Raw genomic sequence first — 15850 nt, 5'->3', positions numbered from 1 at the left:
TTAGATCGGATGATTTAAACGAAACTCAAACGTCTGATTTTTCAAATTTTTTGCGTCAATGTTATTTTCGCCTCGTCATTTTTTAACTTTCAATTTAACTTTCTTCATGACGCCTTTTTTATCTGGCTCAAAATTCTTCACAACGTACTCTTTTTCGTTTTTTTTCTTCGGCACTATCATCTTGGAAAATTTGATTCTTGATTTACCTCTTTTTTTAAACTTTTTTAATTTTTTTGCGGGCCTCAACACCTCGCTATCGATGCTTTGATTGGTTAATGTTTCGTCGTTGGCCGACTTGTGGGATTTTTTGACATCCGTTGTCCCAGCCTCGTTACTTTTGTTGCAGAACTTTTTGTAGGCGATGTAGCCTCCGACGATGGCTGCCACGATGAAGACGAGCATGAAGATCGTCGGTCCAGCTCCTTCGTTCCCTTCTTCCTCGATTACCATCGAAATTTTTTTGTCGGGATTTAGTTGATATTTTTTGCGAATGGACGTAGAGAGGACGATGTGATGTGAGACGGACACCATGTGGGGTTTGGTGGCTGTCGGTCGCTCGTCGTCTTCCTCTCTGGAGCTTTTCTTGTTCATTTCTTGTTCGCTTTTGCCATCAGTGCTGCTCTTACCATGTTTCTCTCTGCCCCGATTCTTGCAAGAATTTGTTTTTTTACACATTTTAATCATGATCTGCTTTATTCGTTTCATTTTTTGCTTAAATAGATGCGGTGCTTTTGTGGTATATGTAGTTAGAATCTGTTTATTTCTATTCATAATTTTTTGTCGTCTTCGTCTTTTTTTCAAATTATGTTCAATGATTATTTTATTTTTGCTCGTGCCCTCAAGAGTCCAGTGTTTTTCTGCTGGTGGCATGTCGATGAAATGTTTAGCAGAATGATGACAGAATTTGCTTTGTTGCTTCTTTTCAGGATATCGCTCATGTTAACTTCATTTCAAATTTATTCTCAGCAAATTCAATCGTTCTTTTTATTCAAACTTGGTTATTTTAAATGATGAAATAGATGTGTTTTTGTTAGTTAGTGAAGTCCATGTCCAGATGATGTTGATGTTTCACTTGTTTTTGTTATTGTTTATCCCGTAGTTTTGTATTGACGCATGTTGATATTGCCCTTCATTTTTATCTTTGATACGATGATCTCACTCCAATTCAGAGGGTAAAAATGACAGGCAAAAGGCAAAAACTTGAACTCTGGCATAATTTGAACAAGCGAACAAAAACCATTCTAATAGAATTTGAAAATATTGTGCGAAGTCCAACTGACGAGTTGCCCTTTCATCGTTTCAACATTTTGGAACTTCTAATTTTTCTAACTCAAGTCTTCAAAATACCACCTCATGACTACCTGCCATACACAGCAGGGTCTCAGGGCCTGCCACATCTTAAAGTTTGTTAAGCAGCTCTCTTGTTAACACTGACATCGCACTGTAGAGGTTTTTAATTATTTTATTATTTACATATTCATTTTTATATTATAAGTTGTAATAATATTTATATATTTTAATAATCCTGGCTTTGATTTTGTTGACGAATTGAGAAAAAAATGAAAGAAACTAGAAGATAAAAAGTGAGTTCAAATTATGATGGAGGTTAAACTGGATTATTATTGTACTGGTCTGTTAGCTGTTGTTCCATAATGTTGAATACTACGCGCGCATGCTACTACGGTATCTTTGTACGTTTTGTAAATAAAAACAATACCTGAGAATAAAAAATTCCAAATGTTTTAGTAAAAAGCTATAAAGTTATACAAGAGCGATATATATATATATATATATATATATTATTGATGAAAATCACAGTATGTTCGGCTTTAATTAACTTCCAAACTTCCAATTTAACTTTTCGATTTTAGAATCAAGTAGGGAATTTATAGATATATTGTCTACAATAAAACAAAACTATTAACACCAAAATAGCATCTTTGGGTGTGGAGTCACTCTTTACAAATGTCCGCGTAGAGGACGCAATCAGCATAATAGCAGATAGAATATACAATTCCAATCAGTCACCACTACCAATTCCAAAAGATGGACTAGTTGCGCTACTAAGAATATCGACAGCCTAAGTGCCTTTCGTTGGCCCGGGTAACACACTATATCAGCAAATAGACGGTGTAGCAATGGGCTCTCCATTGGGAGTACTCTTCGCAAACTTCTATGTTGGACATATCGAAAAAATGATATTTAAAGAAGAACCAGAGCTAAAACCTAATATATACTGCCGATAAGTTGACGATATATTTGTTACATATGAAGACGAGGATGAAATAGCAAGATTTCTACAACGATTAAACTCGTCTAAATTAGAGCTTACAATGGAAAAATCAACTGGCAACAAACTACCATTCCTAGACGTACTAATACAAAATGTGCAAAATGAATTTAAAACCTCAGTCTACGTCAAAGCAACAAACAAAGGTTTATGTCTCAATGGCAACAGTGAATGTTGTCAAACATATCTAGAGAGCACGATCTCTGCTTTTGTAAACCAAGCCTACACGCACTCCTCTGATATAGAAAGCAGGAGAACAGAACTAGATAAAATCACTAAACTGCTCATTAATAATGGATTTAAAAATTTCATGATCCAGAAAATAATGGAACGCAAAGAACAAAAAAGTAGCAACAACAACAACAATGCAACCAACAATAGTAACAAAAACAACATAGTAATATATTATAAGAAGCATATGTCAACCGCTTTCGAGCAGGACGAAAACATTATGAAAAGAATCATAAAATATAACGTCCAAGCAATCAACGAGAATGGTAGTATTAAACTACGAATATTCTACTCCAACCAAAGAACGTCATCTCTTGTGATGAAAAACAAAACAACTGCACTAGTTTCCCCTAAACCAAAATCGATAATGGATCATTGCCATCTAATATATTTGTTCAAATGTAATATTGGTGAGTGTGGGCACCATAATTCCGAATATATCGGTACGACGACGACTAAGTTATCGAGAAGACTCACGATGCACGTACAAACTGGCGCTATAAAGAATCACATGAAAGAGAAAACTAAAATTACTAGACAAATCTTGGACCACAGTGTTTAAATCTTACATTACAATAACAGCCATAATAATTTACGACTAGCCGAATCAATACTATACTCATAGAACAAAGACATCCGATAAAAAATTTTCAACAACGGGTTATTGGAATTCTTCCTACCAATAAATTTAGAAACAGAGGAATCATCGATAATGAAAACACGTAAAAGTGTTATATTTTACGACGTTGAAGATTGTAAAACTAAATATTCACTTTGAACAAACAAGGAACCAATAAATAGGCACAGTATAAAAATGTTTGAGCATCTGGGCACAACCACAGCATATCAATTTGAACACCTAAGATGGTAAAAGAACACCGAAGAAAGCTTTTCTGTTCTATCATGCATAAAACAAACAAAAATTTTGGTTTTGAACTAAAGAAACTTGAAAATGATTTACCGATTAACCGTTAGAAAAGTCGAAAAGTTAAATTGGAAGCTATCTAACGCCGAAAATGCTGTGATTTTCATCAATAATTGCATTTCTGACAGTCTTAATCCAATATATATACTGAAATATATTATAAAAAATTTGTAATATATATATATTTATAAATATATAAATGCATATATATGTATGATATAGTAACAACACTTATGCACTGTTTAGAACTGATTAATCGCCAATAAAAAGTGAAAATGATTTTGGAATGTTTTTCAGGACTCTGCAGTTATCAACAAGAAGGCCTCATCAACTTCAGTCAAAAAATGATTATAGTTTTGAAAATGTTGAAAATGATACCGCAAGTTTGTCGACCTTGGGGCAAAAATTTCTGCAAGGAGATTACAATCGTTTTAAACTGCAACACTTCCTTCATTTCGTTATCTACATTGCCAAAGCAACGCTCATTCAAAATAATGTTTTCGGTTATATCCTAAGAGCTCATAAAATTCCTTCATTAATTTATTACAGATATCTAAGAAACATCAATTTTGAAGAAACAGATGAAAAAACTATTAACAAGTTGAAAAATGATATAAAAACAGAAACCATAGGTTTTAAAGAAATCGATTTGATTGAAAACAACACTAGCGTAAAATGTGTGACAAAAAAGTTAACCAATAACGACCAATCATCTTTTTTCTCTTCACTGGTCGGTTTTTTACCAATTTTGAGAGCGAAAAGATTAATAAAGTCCAAATTTCCTGCCGCACCTAAGCCAGCTAAGTTTCCAAAAGCTCAACCAAAGAAACCAAATGTCCCACCACGAAAACCAAATTTTCCTCCGCGGAAACCTAACGTTCCACCACGGAAACCAAATGCTCCACGAGGAAAGCCTAACGTTCCACCAAATAAACCAAATGTCCCACCAGGAAAGCCAAATGTCCCACCAAATAAACCAAATGCCCCACGAGGAAAGCCTAACGTCCCACCAAATAAACCGAATGCCCCGCCAGGAAAACCTAACGTTCCTCCACAAAAACCAAATGCCCCACCAGGAAAGCCAAATGTCCCACCAAATAAACCGAATGCCCCGCCAGGAAAACCTAACGTTCCACCACGAAAACCAAATGCCCCACCAGGAAAGCCAAATGTCCCACCAAATAAACCAAATGCCCCACCAAAAAAGCCAAATGTCCCACCAAATAAACCGAATGCTCCGTCAGGAAAACCTAACGTTCCACCAAATAAACCGAATGCCCCATCAGGAAAGCCTAATGTTTCACCAAATAAACCGAATGCTCCATCAGGAAAGCCTAATGTGCCATCACGAAAACCAAAGGTTTCACCAGGAAAACCTAACGTTCCATCACGGATACCAAAAGTTTCACCATCAAAACCAAATGTCACACCAAATAGACCAAATGTTTCACCAAAAGAAAGACTTCAACCAGGTATTACCCAGACAGTTTCTCCAGGAAAAACAAAACCACCATATGGTGCGGGATATGATGCTGGCACATACGATGATTATCCGTCCAGTGAAAACAATCAAGAAGACACTGGAAATAGTTATAAATACGACTATGGAGATGATTACAAAGATAGACGTGGGCAAAATAAAGGAGGACGTCGCAGAGGTCGTGGCAATTATGATGACTACCACTACGACAGAAATCCTCAAAGACCCAGAGCTAGAGGACCCTGGCAAAGAGGTGGAACTGCTCAAAGAGGATATCCAGGTCAAAGAAGATATCCGGGTCAAGGAGGATATCCGGGTCAAGGAGGATATCCAGGTCAAGGAGGATTTCCAGGTCAAAGAGGTGGATTTCCGGGTCAAGGAGGATTTCCAGGTCAAGGAGGATTTCCGGGTCGAGGAGGATTTCCGGGTCAAGGAGGATTTCCGGGTCAAGGAGGATTTCCGGGTCAAGGAGGTGGATTTCCAGGTCAAGGAGGATTTCCAGGTCGAGGAGGAGCACCAGGTCGAGGGGGTGGAGTTTCTGGTCAAGGAGGTTTTCCAGGTCAAGGTGGAGCTGCCGGTCGGGGAGGAGTTCCTGGACAGGGAGGGCATCCAGGGCAAGGAGGACAAACTGGACAGCAAAATAAAGTACCAGATCAACCAATCGGTGGCTGCCAAATAGCATCTAGTGATTGTGATAATAAAACAATAATAACAACAGCCCGGCAACATATTTCTTCCATTTCGTCGACAACTGCATTTCCAGCCATATTAGGGGCTTCGTGGTTTTTTCCACTTCTTATTCTTGCTTGTATTGCTGGATTTTTACTATGGTATTTTTGTTGCAGTAAAAAAATGAAAGAAAAAAAATGTGCGAAGACCGTTCACAAAAAACATTGCTGTGAAAAACCTGTGATGGCTATAATGAAATGTGATAATGGTGGACGAGAGAAGCAACAACAACCTGTTAGACCAGGCAAACCGGCGAAGGTATTTTTTCACAAACGCATTATTCGCTGGCCTCGAATAAAGTTTATAAATTTTCATCAGCCGGCTTTTAACCTGGGAAGATTCAAAGGGAAACCTTGGCGAAAATTGCCCACCATATTCAATTTTCGTCATAAAAAAGAATGTGAAAATCCTCCTCTCTCTCCTCCTCTTCCATGCGATCCTTTCGCCATGGCACCACCTCTGGCGCCACCCCCTGGAGGGTTTCTTGCCGGGCCTCGCCGTTTCCTCAATAAACTTAGATTATTTTTTCAAAAACAGAAATGCTAGAACTCAAACATTTGAAAAAAATTTCAATTTTTGTATAATAATAAAACACAAAAAAGAAGTTAGTAAGAGCTAGCAAACGTCTTTTTTTACTGTGTTGTAATGAAATGAGTGCCTAAAATTATACATCTTGTACCTTCGCCCATAATGTTTGCTAACTGCTACTTTTAGATAAATATTGTACATAAACATCAGTTGTTAAATTTCTTTGCCTATGTAAACAAGTAAATAAATAAATTCAAAACAAAACAACATCTACAATATGCTTGTAACTTGAAATTGATGCTTTCAAACAATGGAATATGCTGCGATAGGAAACATTACATAAAGGAAAGATGTGTGAGAAATGTGTAATGGAATTTTACCATTTCTGCGAACAAATCACACTCATCCTGCTTCCAACTTGAACTTTCCCTCAAACAATAACAATTTGTTGCCCTTCCGTTATTTTCTTCTTCTTCTTGTAAACATTTCAAAACATCGTAACATGCAGCAGGACAGCGCTTTCTTTAAATTTGAGAAGAACTCCAGTACGTATTTGAACAACACCTTTAAAAGTTTTAAAAATAATTTCAATAAAAGAATGATATATCTCTCGAACAAAAAATTTATAACTAGAAAAACAAAAATAAATAAAACTGCAAAGTTCAACTATAAATCTACTCGATTCAAGAATTTTATGAGACCAAAGAGTTGTAGTACACTACCAAGTGCACATTTCCACAACAAACGATTACCTTTGAAACAATCCAAAATACACCCGTGGAAATTTAAAAAGAAAATGAAATGGAGCGCGCAGTTCACATATCGTTACAATTCACACACGCCCCACGCCAACAGAATACTTTCTAGGATCACACATAAAATCGGAAAAAATATCTCAAAATCGTTTGCAACACGTTTGCAATACATTGCAACACGTATCTATCGGCCTTTTCGAAGAAAAATTAAATCAAATAATGATAATGTTATAAAATTTAGGATCGAAAAGATAACGAAATTTCAAAATGTTGAAAAAATTACCCATGATGAGGAGTTTTACATCAGGTTTAAACGTCATGAGAAACCAAATCGATTGCATGAATTAATCAACATTCGCAAGAAGCGAGAGGAAATGGACGACGATGAAGATGAAAAAAAGAGCACAAGACCCAGACGAAAAACATCACGAAGAAGGTCGCGAATGCCATCAACTACGCCGCAACCGCCTAACTCTGCCTTGTCTTTTATCTTCCTGGTGGCTATCGGCAGTCTCGTCGGCTATCTCGTTTGGAAGTTTTGCTACAAAAAGAAGAAAAGAGAACCAGCGACTGAAGAACCGAAACAAAATGAAGAAATGGAGAAGGACGGAGAGAAGAAGGATGGAGTGGATGAAAAAAAAGACAATGAAGAAGGAGATGAAACGAATGATGAGGAAAAAAAGGAAAAAATTGAAAGTGCGGAAGAAGATGGTGAAGGAGAAGCAGAGCAGGAAAAAAATGAAGAAGAGAAAGGAGATGAAAAGCAAGCGGCTAAAGTGGCAAGAAAGAAAGCTGGAAAGAAAAAAGGAAGAAGAGGAAGGGAAAATGATCACAAAAAAGGAAAAAAAGACAAGGCAGAAAAAAATAAAGCAAAGGTTGGTAATGACAAGGCAGAAAATAGTAAAGCAAAGGTTGGTAATGACGCTGGCAGGCGAGCCACTACTGCTGCTGCAAAGCGAAACAAAACTCATCACAAACGTAAGAGAGGACAACACGGAAACAACAACAAAACCGCGAAAGCCTCGAGGAAAAGTGGAAAATAAAAAGTAGTTAATGGTGAAGATGCCATGGAACTATTGCTTGCTTCCAACAAAAATTAGACTGTTGAATATTATTACATATTATATCATTTTAAATGTTGCAAATAAACACCATCAAGCTGTGTGATCTTTCTTAAATTTTGAAACGACATTTTATCCGCACAATAACAGAAAAACCGAACATTTTTTTCGCTGGTGTCCAGAATTAACGTCCCGTAATATTTGTCGGGGCGACGCAAAGAATTAGTAGTCCCTAATAAGCTTCTATGTAAATAAACAACAACAACAATTTATTATGAGTCAAAATGTAAAGATAATTTCTAACATGCCTAGCTAGCAGTCGTCTTTTGTCGAAGTTGAGGCATGAGGTCCTTCTGAGATGAGCTACGAAATTTTAACGGGCATTGCATCATGTTTCGGAGCGGGATTTTTTCAGAAGTAACATAACGACATCCATGAATCTGTCAAACATCAGCAACCAGCCGCAGAACATGCACGATAAATTTTCATTAACGTCCGCTAATAAATCATTCAATTTTGGACAGATTTTTATTCTATTATTTTACTTATTGCATCCGAAAAATGATAAATATTTTTCTAACAACACCTCCAACGAAACAAATCATTTCGTCAATCATTTTGAAATACATTCTAACAGTAGTTTCGTTAAGGAACAAATAAATAAGAGTAACATTCTTCCAATCATTTCCAATTCAACGAATGCGACAGAAACCGGGAAGGGGAAGAGAATGAGAGATGAAAGATCGGATGCTTCACCGCTGAAAACAGCGAGAAAACCCAATCACAGTCTGCAAAGGCACGTCAGCCGTGTTCGCAGGCAGTATGAAGACAACGTGGATTTTCCGTCAATTTTTTCCCCAAGTTTCAGGAGGAGGTGGACAGGGAGCACGACGCCAGCACCTGGCGGCCAACTTGTCCCTCTGTACATCTTTTTAGCACTTCTCGCCTTTGGCGCTGTCATCGCTTGCTTCTGCTGTTGCAGAAAGGGTTCTAAGAAAGAAAAAAGAAAAAATGACAAAAAGAAAACGGAAACGGAAACTCCTCCAGCAGTTCAACAAGTTGCACCGGAGGAGAAAAAAGTTGCTGATGGAACCGAACCTCAGACGGTGCCGGAGCTCAGCAACGAAAAACAAAAAAATGTCAACTTTGAAAATAATACTACAAATACTGATCCTGAAAAAAAAGATGAGACTGTGGACAAGACAGCGGAGAAAGTTGAAAAAGCTGAAGAAGATGATGGTTTTGATGATGAGGAAGAAGAAAAACAGGATAAAGAAAAAGCTAAACCTGGAGCTAAAAAGAAGAGAAAGAAAAGTTTACCTAAAAAGAAAAACAAATTGAAAGGCAGAGCCGGTAAAAAAACTACTCGGCCGAAGAGAAATTTAAAAGCGAGGTTAAGAGCTAGGAGGAAGCCCGCCAAGTAGATCATGTGAAACGAAAACTAATTATCGCTATCAATAAATTCAACTTACCAGGTTTATAATAATTAAGCGGTAAAACGAAGAGTTAAGAAATATTTCCAATACGCCCAAATGGTCTAAAAATTTAATTTATTGTCTGTCGTTGATATAACTTCAACAGTAAAATAGTGAATGTTTTATTTTAAATAATTTGAAAATTTTTCATTTTGTCGATTTAAACTTAAACGGCATCTAAAAATAAGTCTGAACATTATGTTTTGAGAGTTCATTCATCGAAAAGTTGAAATAGGGGAATAGAAGACCGAATGTTGGTGCGATGGGTTAATGGTCGAGATACCTAGCACTGCTACTGCGCTGACTGACTTCTAAGACAGAGACATCCTTCCCACCCCCCAGAGAAAAGTGGTCCATGGTGAAATGTATTTTTAACTAGTGCAACCAACTACGGAATACGTTTATATCCAATGCCACCGAAACGTTGATTGTGACTGCGGAGAGGTTCAAATGTTCTTCACAGAATTCTTAGTGCCATCAATTTATTATTTAAGTTGAATTCTAAAAGAGCTAATTCTGCTAAATGATCATTTAATTTACGGTGGTTATTGAAAGTAAAACATTTTCTTCTGTTGGGTTCGTTAAGTTGTTTGCATATTATTTGCTTTTCGTCTTCGTGAATTTTTTCTGGTTTCATCGGTGTTCCGTGCCGTGCTACGTAATTATTCATATTTGATATTTGACGAAAACCAAAAGTTAAAAGTTTTAATAAACATTTCCCCCACATCTTTCCTTTGTTGATTCATCCAGTGGTGTATTTTGTGAGGTAGGTTTGAAGGCGTCGACTGTTCACCATTTGACATCTTCCAACATTCTTCTGAAGTTGCACTAAATTGGCAAGATGGTCGGAAACATCGCTAGAGGCATAAATTTATTTGATTTATTTGCATTTCTGAATAAGCTTGCGTGCAATGAGTTTTTAATTGTTTTACACTAGGTCATTAATTGTTACAGTAGGTTAATAGGTTAAAGAGAGGGAGAGAGAGAGAGAGAGAGAAAAAAAGAGAGCATTGAAGTGTTAAACATACAAGCACATATATATGTAGATTTTATTTATTAATTATAAACATTTATATTGCGCCTTTAATAAAGAAAATTTTAAATAATGAATGATCGTGTGTTGTTGGGGTTGTTTGTACTGCTAGCAATGAAACCTTTTGATAGCCAGCAACTCACGAAGTTCAGTGACAATAAAAATCTTTCAAAATTTATTTTATGACCTTTAAATTTGATGACATACAGCTTAATATGATAATTCAATTAATATTTTTATTATAAATATTATCATGATTAATTTTAAGAATAATTAAATTTTCATAAATAACAATTATTAATATTTGGGAGAATTTTTAGTTTGTAAAAATGTCAAATGAATTTTTCAATTGAGGAAAGTTATATGATCCATTCATCTATCCATTCATCCATCTATCCATCTATCAATTCATCCATTTATTCGTCCATTCATTCATCCATCTATCCATTCATTCATCCATCTATCCATTTATCTATCTATTTATACATTCAATCATTCAATCAACCCATCTTTCAACTTCAAATTGTTGATTAATTTAGAACTTTCTAGAAAAAATCTAACTCAATTACATTATCATTATCATCTTCTTCTTTATCATCTTCAACATCGCCATCATCTTTGCCGTCGTAACGGTTAAAGGTTAACAGATGACGATGTTGTTTTTGTTGTGGTTTATGACGACGACGATGATGATGATGATGGTGGTTCAAAAATAAAATCTGATCACCAGGATTCTGATGAGAAATAACCTACAGTAAAAGATTTTTGTTATCATTAGCAACATCAACAACAACAACAACATCAACATCAACAACATCAACAACAACATCAACAACATTGACAACAACGACAGCAACAACAACAACAACATAATAATAATAGTGTTTTACAAATCAGGGTTGTTAACAATACTGAAACTTTGTATCGCCAACAATCCCCACGTGCGTCTGTGACATTGCAAGGAAAATATTTTTACAACGAGCCAAGCGAAGTTTAGACGCCAACAACAGTTTAAACATTTCAAAGTCCGTGGTTTCGTTTATTAAATTGGAATTTTTGTATTCAGTTTTACAAGTTACATATTTTTTTGAGATTTTTGCTTTGTATTAACCACAGGAATCAAACTATACTAATTGGCTTGGAAAAAACTTAATTTTGTATCAATTTCACCAGTTAGAAACTGCTCTAAACTTTGAAAATTTAAATGATTGCCATTAATAAAAATATCATATATATCAAAATAATATATCCTATCGGTTTTTTTTACTACTTAAGAAATATCGGCGGTATCGGGTACTGTCCGAAATACCGAAGAAGTATCGCCGATGTCGTACCGATACTCTATCGATCCTGTACAGATTCTGTATCAAGATCGTACCGATACTGTTTCGATAATGTCTCAATACAGTATCGGTACTTGGACGCTAACAACCCTGACTCAAATACTAACATGATCTATTTTGATTATTTTCATTACATGCACCATTTACACTTGTGCTATTATTTATATTATTATTGTTATTATTATTGTTGTTGTTGTTGCTGTTGTTGTTGTTATTGTTGTTGTTTTCTTTTTCATCGCTTTCATCGCCAGTTCTTCTTTCGTTGGCTACGTCTGAACGCAGCCAAGAATTAAAACTCGTTGTTGAAGTTTTGTTGTCTATGTTGTCAACATTGTTGTTGTTGCTGGGTTTGTTGTTGCTGTTGTTGATGACTCTGTTTTTTTTTATTTTCAACATTTTAATTAGCTAATTTCTAATTAATTTGTATCATTAATGTTATTTATAAATGAATAAATGAGTGAATAAAATCGAATCACAAAATAACAATATCATATTGCTCTGTTACTTTTTCTTGCAAGACAACTGAATTACTGATGTAGCAACTCCATGTATTTTGTTGATGTTGTTGCTGTTGTTGCTGTCGTTGTTGATGTTGTTGTGGTTGTTGTTGATGTTGTTGTTGATGCTATTGTTGTTGTTGTTGATGTTGTTGTTGATGTTGTTGTTAAGTTTGTTGTTGTTTTCTTCCTGTTCGTTGTTTTTATAATTTTGCTTAACGACGCTCACGTGATACGGACGCACCCACTCGTCACTTCCGGTGTATTCATCAACCGACGATGACGTCGACAATGGCGACGATTTTTCATCGGTACCTTCGCTATTTAGCGTTTTTTGATCGTACTTTGTTGTTGTTGATGTTGTTGTTGTTGTTGTGATCATTGTCGAGTTGTTATTGTTGCTGCTGCTGTTGCTGTAAAACGTGTTTGGAGCGCTTAATAATTTGTTGAAGTTGTTTTGATAATAGTAGTGAATGTTGTTGCTATTAATGTTGTTGTTGTTGTTGTTGTTGTGATGTTGAAAGTGGGAATTAGCAAACACGCAACTGGGCAATGCATTTTCGAAAGTGTTGTTGAATTCGAAATACGATTTTGCAGTTTTGTTGTTGTTGTTGTCTTCGTCTTCTTCATCATCATCGGCGTTGTCGTTGTTATCGTTGTTGTGGTTCGTAGTGCTTTTGCTGTTGTAATAGTTGTTGTATGCCGGGTGGCTGTTGGCAAATATGTTCACGAACTTTGAAACTGCAGTTGAGCTATCGTTTGTTGTTTTGTTGTTGTAACTGTTGCTGCCATACATGTGTTTGTTGTTGTTGGTGTTGTTGCTGCAGTAATTGTTGCCGCTGTTTTCTACGTTGGGTAGTGTAGTTGTGGCTGTTGTCGTCGATGAAGCTGGTGACGACTTGCTCTGGTAGACGCCAATGTAGTTGTAGTCAGTTGAGTTGTGCTGTTGTTGCTGCTGCTGGTAGTAGAAGTGATGTTGTCGTTGCTGCTGTGCCAACAGTTCAGTGTAGTAACTGCTGCCGCTGTTGAGAGGTGTTGTTGATGAGAAGTGTTGATCGTTTTGTTGTTGTTGCTGTTGTTGTTGTTGCTGCAAGTCGTAGTATTTTTCATACCTGGTTCTGAGGGCAACCTCACTGACGTGTAGGGACGAGTAGAAGGACTGGTACTCCCTGTAGAAGAGCGTTGGATCAAACCTGCTGCTGCAATACTGTTGCAGTTGTTGTTGAGGATCCTGGTGGTGTTGTTGCTGAAGAAGTTGTTGTTGTTGGTGTTGTTGTTGCTGGTGATGTTGCTGGTGGGTTAATTCTGATTTCAAAGAATACGTTTGCGCTTTGTAGAAATTGTCGTAGTAGTTGTAGCAGTTGATGTTGCTGCTGCCGTTCATGCCGTTGTTGCAGCTGATGTTGCTGCTGTTGTTGCTGTAAAGATTGCAAGTGCCCAGACCAAACATGCCTGCCAAACTGCAACCGGGACCGTATATCAACTCGGCTTTCGATTGCTGCTGTTGCAGTTTCTTCTGCTTTTTGTTGTTGTTGTTGTTGTTGAATGTTGTTGAGATTGTCAGCAGAGAATTGTTGTTGTTGTTGTTTTTTGTCTTTTTGTACTTTGGTGAGGCTTTGCTGACAGAATTGATGACTCCATTCGTTGAAGAGGCGTGGTTGTTGTTGTTGGCGATGTTGTTGTTGGAACATTTGCTCAATAAAATGTTGTTACTGATGTTGTTGTTGTTGCTGTGAGGTGATGACGTGTTGTTGTTGTTGCTGCTGTTGTTGAAGGACAAGGTCAGATCGTTGGGGTCTGCGTCGATGATTGGATAGGGCAGTTTGAACTCGCAGCCACGCTTCTTCACCAGGTCCATGCCTTCGTCTTCACTGCGTGTTCAAAAATTTCAGTGTTTGAATGGAGGATTTGATTTGCTGCAGCAAAGATTCAACGAGAGGACTAATCAAAATTGTAAATTAAAAAAAATGAGAAATAATTGTAATATTATTATTTAATATTTTTAAACAAAGTAGCTGAACGGGTTGGTTCGAAATGTTTCAAGGTCGAACTGGAAAGGTGGGTGAACTTACGTGAGGTGTCTGTGTATGCAGAGGATAAAGTCGGGCTTGCTGTTTTTGTATATGACCTTTGAACTCGTCTGTAGCCACACCCACTTTATCTCTTTCGTCATCAGGCGGTAGGCTATCAGTCCCGAACTTCCCGTCTTGATCACTGCCGTCAGGTGGATGTGTGTGTGAGTTGCTTTTTTTAATTGTTATTGAGATAATTACGTCATCCTCATCTCCATCACCCCCACGATCATCTTCCTCTCGAACACGTCAATCATCCCCACCATCACCACCACGAGCCAGCCAGCCAGCCAGCCAATACGAACATTCCAGGTGGGCAGCAGCGTGGTAGTTGAGGTCATCCGGGTGCACGAGGTCGTACCCGCCCATTTGCGATAACTCCTCGTCCGAAAACTCGAACACCAGTCTGCCTCTACCGGGAAAATTAATTATTTATTAATTATTATTATAATTATTATTATTTTTATTATTATAGCTGTCGAGATCAGTATTATTAATTTGCTATTCTTTATACTATATTTATTATTATTAAACATAATAGAAGCCGATTTATTTGACTGCCCACCGGTTAATAGTACCATCCGCAACTTAGAACCAAATCTTTTTGTAACAAAATCAAATTATATTTCGCAAATCAAAAAAACCGCTTATTGGGGTTATAAAATTCTGTTTAATTGGACCAAAAATGTGGCAGCTGAAAAAGTTGTCTGCCGTTTCAACTGAAATTGTGTAAAAAAAACCATATTCTCACATAAATTTTACCGAATTTTCGGTCTTAAGTTGTTTGCAGTTGATGAATGGGAGAACCCATCTGTAAACGAATTGAGACTAAAAATTCTGCCGGATTTAAGTGAGACTGTATTGTACATTGCAGGCGGTAGCTTTGGAGAATAATTTGAAAATCTATTTCGCGATCAAATATGACTAAGTCGTGTCGAACTCTGCTGTCTCCAGACTCGGTCCTGTCTATTTCTAGAGAGTTGGTAAGAAGGACGTGATCTCAATTTGAAAATCATTTGAAAGTAGAGGATTAACCAGATTTTTTTGGTTATTTCTAAGGTCAAAAGAGGATCGACCCTAACCCTAACCCTAACCCAGATTAACCATTTCCTATTGTATTTTAGATTTCATTTGAAACTGAACACTCGGAACACGTTGCGGTCGAACCTTGGATCCATGGTGATGGGAGACATGTCCATCTTGTGCTTGCTTTTAAACGTGTAATCTCTCGGGGGCATGTCTGAAAGGGGCAGGGGCCCAAAGGGGCAGCAGAGGGCAAAAAGGGCCAACTGGCCATCCAGGGAGGTGTTCTTGTTGTTCTGTCCAAGTAGGGGGCGGATTTTGCCGGTTATCTCTAAGGTCTGATGGATGGATGGATAGATGGATGGATGGATAAATGAATGGGTGGATTGGTGGATGGATGAATGATTA

General features: G+C 37.1%; 4 protein-coding genes across 4 annotated transcripts in view; 2 read left to right on the top strand and 2 right to left on the bottom strand.

Annotated features, from left to right (window-relative positions):
• Positions 1-75: 75 nt before the first annotated feature.
• On the bottom strand, positions 76-870 carry HELRODRAFT_183326 (hypothetical protein; the record flags this gene model as incomplete). Its single annotated transcript, XM_009012355.1, has 1 exon — positions 76-870. The coding sequence occupies one exon, from the start codon at positions 868-870 to the stop codon at positions 76-78; it is 795 nt and encodes a 264-aa protein (XP_009010603.1).
• Positions 871-3732: 2862 nt separating this feature from the next.
• Positions 3733-6201, top strand: HELRODRAFT_183325 (hypothetical protein; the record flags this gene model as incomplete). Its single annotated transcript, XM_009012354.1, has 1 exon — positions 3733-6201. The coding sequence occupies one exon, from the start codon at positions 3733-3735 to the stop codon at positions 6199-6201; it is 2469 nt and encodes an 822-aa protein (XP_009010602.1).
• A 484-nt stretch (positions 6202-6685) lies between these two features.
• HELRODRAFT_183324 (hypothetical protein) lies at positions 6686-9423 on the top strand (the record flags this gene model as incomplete). Its single annotated transcript, XM_009012353.1, has 2 exons — positions 6686-7849; positions 8524-9423. 2 exons carry the CDS (start codon positions 6686-6688, stop codon positions 9421-9423), a joined length of 2064 nt encoding a protein of 687 aa, XP_009010601.1.
• A 4737-nt stretch (positions 9424-14160) lies between these two features.
• HELRODRAFT_91511 (hypothetical protein) overlaps positions 14161-15850 on the bottom strand; it is a gene marked incomplete at both ends in the record, with an annotated part of 13548 nt that continues 11858 nt past the window's right edge. The window contains 4 exons of the mRNA XM_009012352.1: positions 14161-14218; positions 14420-14561; positions 14725-14831; positions 15587-15780. Coding sequence (XP_009010600.1) covers positions 14161-14218; positions 14420-14561; positions 14725-14831; positions 15587-15780 — 501 coding nt within the window. The remainder of the gene's footprint in view (positions 14219-14419; positions 14562-14724; positions 14832-15586; positions 15781-15850) is intronic.

The sequence above is a fragment of the Helobdella robusta genome, assembly GCF_000326865.2.
Source record: "Helobdella robusta unplaced genomic scaffold HELROscaffold_104, whole genome shotgun sequence".
Lineage (NCBI taxonomy): Eukaryota > Metazoa > Annelida > Clitellata > Rhynchobdellida > Glossiphoniidae > Helobdella > Helobdella robusta.
This window is presented reverse-complemented; position numbering and strand designations above follow the sequence as displayed.